This window comes from Heterodontus francisci, chromosome 39 (genome assembly GCF_036365525.1).
Source record: "Heterodontus francisci isolate sHetFra1 chromosome 39, sHetFra1.hap1, whole genome shotgun sequence".
NCBI lineage: Eukaryota > Metazoa > Chordata > Chondrichthyes > Heterodontiformes > Heterodontidae > Heterodontus > Heterodontus francisci.
Genome location: NC_090409.1, coordinates 40,498,777 through 40,504,776, shown reverse-complemented (window position 1 = coordinate 40,504,776; position 6,000 = coordinate 40,498,777). Strand labels below are relative to the sequence as shown.

Sequence of the window (6,000 nt, the reverse complement as noted above, 5' to 3'; positions counted from 1 at the left end):
ACTAGGGGCAATTTACAATGGCCAATTTACCTATCAACCTGCAAGTCTTTGGCTGTGGGAGGAAACCAGAGCACCCGGCGGAAACCCACGCGGTCACAGGGAGAACTTGCAAACTCCGTACAGGCAGTACCCAGAATCGAACCCGGGTCGCTGGAGCTGTGAGGCTGCGGTGCTAACCACTGCGCCGCCTGTCATTCAGAAATCTGTCTGACTCAGCCTTGAATATATTCACTGACCGAGCCTCCACTGCTCACTGAGGAAGGGAATTGCAAACACTAACCACCCTCTGAGAGAAGAAATTCCTCCTCATCTCTGTATTAAATGGGAGACCCCTTATTCTGAAACTGTGCCCCCCTCGTTCTAGATTCCCCCACAAGGGGAAAGAAACATCCTCTCACCATCTACCCTGTCAAACCCCCTCAGAATCTTACACATTTCAATAAGATCACCTCTCATTCTTCTCAACTCCACTGAGTACAGGCTCAACCTGCTCAACCTTTCCTCATAAGACAAACCCTTCATCCCAGGAATCGGCCGAGTGAACTTTCTCTGGACTGCTTCCAATGCAAGTGTGTCCCTCCTGAAGGAAGGAGACCAAAACTGTACACAGCACTCTCGGTGTGGTCTCACCAATACCCTGTACAGTTGTAGCAAGACCTCCCTACTTTTATACTCCATCCCCCCCCCCTTGCAATAAAGACCAACATCCCATTCGCCTTCCCAATGACTTGCTGTACCTGCATGTTGACTTTTTGTCTTTCGTGTACTTTACGTGCTGTCCCCCTCGTTCATTGCCTTGCAGTTGTGCTGTCTGGGGAATGGTCGATCAGAGCTTTGCCCAGGAGGGCCGTCAGCAGATCCTGTGTTGTTATACCGTGTACCTTCGACTATCCTTCAGGCCCTTACACAGCGCTGCACGGAGCCTGGTTCAAATATTGGTATTACTGGAAATACACAGTCACCTACACAAAGGATCCCAGATATGGGATGGCCACTTTTGTGGATCGCACGAAGATAATTGGAAACCTGGAGGAGAAGAATTGTACTTTAAGAATTGATAAGCTCGAGACTGGTGACAGTGATGTATATTACTTCTATGTAGATTTGGAGAATTTTCAGACTCACACTTTCAAAGAACCAGTTCAGCTACAGGTTCTGGGTAAGTCCCACTTCCTTCGTCAGTCTGTCAGCTGTGGCTCAGGGCCACAGGCCCTCACCTCTGGGTGAGGAAGTGGAGTGTTCAATGTCCGACCAGGAGACGCCAGCACTGTCGGAGGGTCAGTGCTGAGGGGGCGCCGCCCTGTCGGAGGGTCAGTGCTGAGGGAGCGCCGCACTGTCGGAGGGTCTGTACTGAGGGGGCGCCGCACTGTCGGAGGGTCAGTGCTGAGGGGGCGCCGCACTGTCGGAGGGTCAGTGCTGAGGGGGTGCCGCCCTGTCGGAGGGTCAGTGCTGAGGGGGTGCCGCACTGTCGGAGGGTCTGTACTGAGGGGGCGCCGCACTGTCGGAGGGTCAGTGCTGAGGGAGTGCTGCACTGTCCAGAGGGTCAGTACTGAGGGAGCGCTGCACTGTCAGAGGGTCAGTACTGAGGGAGTGCTGCACTGTCGGAGGGTCAGTACTGAGGGAGTGCCGCACTGTCAGAGGGTCAGTACTGAGGGAGTGCCGCACTGCCGGAGGGTCAGTGCTGAGTGGGGGGCTGCACTGTCAGAGGGTCAGTACTGAGGGAGTGCTGCACTGTCGTAGGGTCAGTACTGAGGGAGTGCCGCACTGTCGGAGGGTCAGTGCTGTGGGAGCGCCACACTGTCGGAGGGTCAGTACTGAGGGAGTGCTGCACTGTCGGAGGGTCAGTACTGAGGGAGCGCTGCACTGTCGGAGGGTCAGTACTGAGGGAGTGCTGCACTGTCGGAGGCTCAGTACTGAGGGAGCGCTGCACTGTCGGAGGGTCAGTACTGAGGGAGCGCTGCACTGTCGGAGGGTCAGTACTGAGGGAGCGCTGCACTGTCGGAGGGTCAGTACTGAGGGAGCGCTGCACTGTCGGAGGGTCAGTACTGAGGGAGCGCTGCACTGTCGGAGGGTCAGTACTGAGGGAGTGCCGCACTGTCGGAGGGTCAGTACTGAGGGAGTGCTGCACTGTCAGAGGGTCAGTACTGAGGGAGTGCCGCACTGTTGGAGGGTCAGTGCTGAGGGAGTGCCGCACTGTCGGAGGGTCAGTGCTGAGGGAGTGCTGCACTGTCGGAGGGTCAGTACTGAGGGAGTGCCGCACTGCCGGAGGGTCAGTGCTGAGTGGGGGGCTGCACTGTCAGAGGGTCAGTACTGAGGGAGTGCTGCACTGTCGTAGGGTCAGTACTGAGGGAGTGCCGCACTGTCGGAGGGTCAGTGCTGAGGGAGCGCCGCACTGTTGGAGGGTCAGTGCTGAGGGAGTGCTGCACTGTCGGAGGGTCAGTACTGAGGGAGTGCTGCACTGTCAGAGGGTCAGTACTGAGGGAGCGCTGCACTGTCGGAGGGTCAGTACATGCCTCGGGAAGTGGCTGGTTGCAACTTCTCCCACGACTGCATCACCTCCCCACGTGTTAACCTGACCCGTACGAGTGGTGTCAGTTGGAGCTCCAGATTAAACTACATAATCACACATGGACCGAGGCATCACTGAGTGCCATCGAATTAGGAGGTTTGTGGGTGATACAAAACTTGGCCAAGCAAGTGGCTAGTGATGAGGATAACGCACGGGGTCCTCAACAGGACTGAGTTGACATGTGTAGCTGCCTGGACGAGGCGACTCATCGTGGAGAAGTGTCAAGTGACACACCTCGGGAAGGTTAAAATGGAAAGACAGCGTATTATAAATGGCGCCTTTTTGAAAAGTGTTGATCAGCACTGAGTCCTGGGTGTCCTGTATACACGAACCTTTAAAGATGGTTGGTCAAGCTGACTAAACATGCATATGAGAGCGATGGAGAATGTGGGACAATTCGATTGCTATGTACAAGATAATGACAGGTTCAGATAAAGTAGACAAAGATAAGCTGTTCCCATTCGTTGATGGTACAAGGACTGGGGGGGAGACAGATTTAAGGATTTGGGCAAGAGATACGGGGGGCGGTGGGGGAAGTGAGGAGGAACTTGTTTACGCAGCGTGTGGTAATGAGCTGGAACTCACTGCCTACGAGGGTGGTTGGAGTGGGGGGCGATGAGTGATTTCAAAAGACAATTGGATGGGCACTTGAGGGCAATGATAAACTTGCAGGGATACGGGGATCGAGCGGGGGAGTGGGACTGACTGGAAAGCTCTGCGGAGAGCCATCATGGATTGGATGGGCCGATTAGCTACTCCCGCGCTGTAAATTTCAATGATTATATGAAAAACCATAAGGACAAACCCAAACTCTGTTCGACTTGACTGCCGACTTCTGGGTCTTTCTCCTTTTCCCAGATCTTCCCGACAAACCGGATGTATCACTCCCGACGAACTTAATGGAAGGGACTCCTGCGCATGTAATCTGCAAGTCCGCCTACACCTGCCCTGATAACCGCCCCATTCTGACCTGGAGCGAGTTGCCAAACGCCTCGATGAACACCATCACGGAGAACAATGGGGAGATTTCCGCTGTGCTGACCTTTAACCCGACCTTCAAGCATCACGGGCTAACTGTCACTTGTACCTCCGACTACCCTGAAACCAGTCATCGACTGGCACACTCTGTCACTCTGAGTGTGAAATGTAGGTACTGGTTATAACGCCGTGTCTGTCTTTGAGCTTGCAGCCATTCTCGTACTGAACAACGCACTGGAGAAGGTGTAAATACTATCAGTTTGTCACAGGCTGGGGCTCTTTTCTCCAGGACAGAGAAGGCTGAGGGGTGACCTGATTGAGGTCTTTAAAATGACGAAGGGGGTTTCGATCGGGTAGACGTAGAGAAGATGTTTCCACTTGTGGGGGGGGGGAGACCAGAACTCGGGGCCATCAATATAAGACAGTCACTAATAAATCCGATGGGGAATTCCGGAGAAACCTCTTTCCCCAGGGAGTGGTGAGAATGTGGAACTCGCCAGAATATTGCTGGAATCTATCATTGAGGAAGTTTTAACAATGAACCGAGAAAATCATGGTGTAATGGGACATGACCAGCAGGGTTATATGAAAGGGAAATCACGTTTGACAAATTTATGAGCGTTTTATGGGGATGTCACAGGATAGATTAAGGGGAGCCTGTAGGTGTAATGGTTTTGGATTTCCGAAAGGCTTTTGACGAGGTGCCACACACAAGGTTAGTACAAAAGATCAGGGCTCATGGAGTTGGGGGTAATATATTTGCATGGATGGAGACTGGTTAACGGAGAGGAAGCAGATTGTGGATGTAAACAGGGCATTTTCAAGTTGGCAGGCAGTGAATCTGGAGCGCATCACGCATCAGTGCTGGGGCCTCAGCTATTTACAATCAATGACTTAGACGAGGAGACAGAGATGTGGGCATCACTGGCCAGGCCAGCATTTATCGCCCATCCCTAATTGCCCCTTGAGAAGGTGGTGGTGAGCTGCTGCCTCCTTGAACCGCTGCAGTCCATGTGGGGTAGGTACACCCACAGTGTTGTTAGGAAGGGAGTTCCAGGATTTTGACCCAGCGACAGTGAAGGAACGGCGATATAGTTCCAAGTCAGGATGGTGTGTGACTTGGAGGGGAACTTGCAGGTGGTGATGTTCCCATGCATCTGCTGCCCTTGTCCTTATAGTTGGTAGAGGTCGCGGGTTTGGAAGGTGCTGTCTAAGGAGCCTTGGTGCGTTGCTGCGGTGCATCTTGTAGAGGGTACACACTGCTGCCACTGTGCGTCGGTGGTGGAGGGAGTGAATGTTTGAGGATGGGGTGCCAATCAAGCGGGCCGCTTTGTCCTGGATGGTGTCGAGCTTCTTGAGTGTTGTTGGAGCTGCACCCATCCAGGCAAGTGGAGGGTATTCCATCACACTCCTGACTTCGGCTCACAGAATCATAGAAAGTTTAAGACACAGAAAGAGGCCACTTGGCCCATCGTGTCTGTGCCGGCCGAGAAACGATCCACCTATTCTAATCCCACCTTCCAGCATTTGGTCCATAGCCCTGCAGATTACATGACATGAGGTGCATATCCAGACTCCTTTTAAATGAGCTGAGGGTTTCTGCTGAGCTCAGTATTTAATGCGTTGATAATTCTGTATTTGAAGATTGTCCTCACAACACGTCTTCAGCATGACGTTGAAGAAAGGAAAAATGGTATCGCTAAGCTGTTCGAGCGACGGAAACCCAGCAGTCCACAATTTCACCTGGATGAAGATTGTCCAAGGGAAGGAGACTGATCTGAGGCAAGTTGGTGAAACGATTACAGTTCCTCATGGATCTGGGGAGGAAACCTCTTACTACTGCAAAGCAACGAATGCCTTGGGCAGCTCCCGATCTCTACCTTTTCGAATTCCCACTGAATGTGAGTACTTTTAATCCTGGTTTGAAAACAGATCCTGAATTTGGTCGAAGCTTTGACATTTACTAACTGTCCTGCTCCGTAATTCAGAATTCTACCTGCTCTCAAATGACGAACATTTCACACGCCGGTCGGATTGGGGTTAAGCAGCTTCGTGGTTCTGTCACTGGGTTAGTAAAATGGAGAAACCAACACCAATGATCCAGAGGGTATGGGTTCAAATCCCACCTGCGGAGTTTAAATCCAGTTTATTAAATAAATTTGGAATCAGAAAGTTAGTCTCAGTAAGCGTGGGATTGTTCTTTCTTAAAACAATAGCTGGTTCACTAATGTCCTTTAGGGAAGGAAATCTGCTGTCCTTACCTGACCTGGCCTACATGTGACTCCAGACCCACAGAAATGTGGTTAACTCTTAACTGCCTTCTGAACCCAGTCAGAGTCAGCACCTTCAGAGGAGTGAGAGAGAGGAACCAGTGAGTGTAGAACTGAACCCAGTCAGAGTCAGCACCTTCAGAGGACGAGAGAGAGAGGAACCAGTGAGTGTAGAACTGAACC

General features: G+C 52.1%; 2 protein-coding genes across 3 annotated transcripts in view; one reads left to right on the top strand and one right to left on the bottom strand.

The window, feature by feature from the left end:
• Positions 1–974, bottom strand: part of LOC137352773 (sialic acid-binding Ig-like lectin 13) — a 40,359-nt gene extending 39,385 nt beyond the window's left edge. Inside the window, exon 1 of one of the 2 annotated variants that reach the window (XM_068018578.1) lies at positions 738–974. The gene's annotated coding sequence lies outside the window, so the exon portion shown is untranslated. The remainder of the gene's footprint in view (positions 1–737) is intronic. The other variant, XM_068018576.1, reaches the window with a different exon arrangement.
• Positions 1–6,000, top strand: part of LOC137352894 (uncharacterized) — a 75,690-nt gene that overhangs the window by 3,823 nt on the left and 65,867 nt on the right. Inside the window, 4 exon segments of the mRNA XM_068018741.1 lie at positions 803–1,159; positions 3,428–3,715; positions 5,192–5,209; positions 5,212–5,448. Coding sequence (XP_067874842.1) covers positions 803–1,159; positions 3,428–3,715; positions 5,192–5,209; positions 5,212–5,448 — 900 coding nt within the window.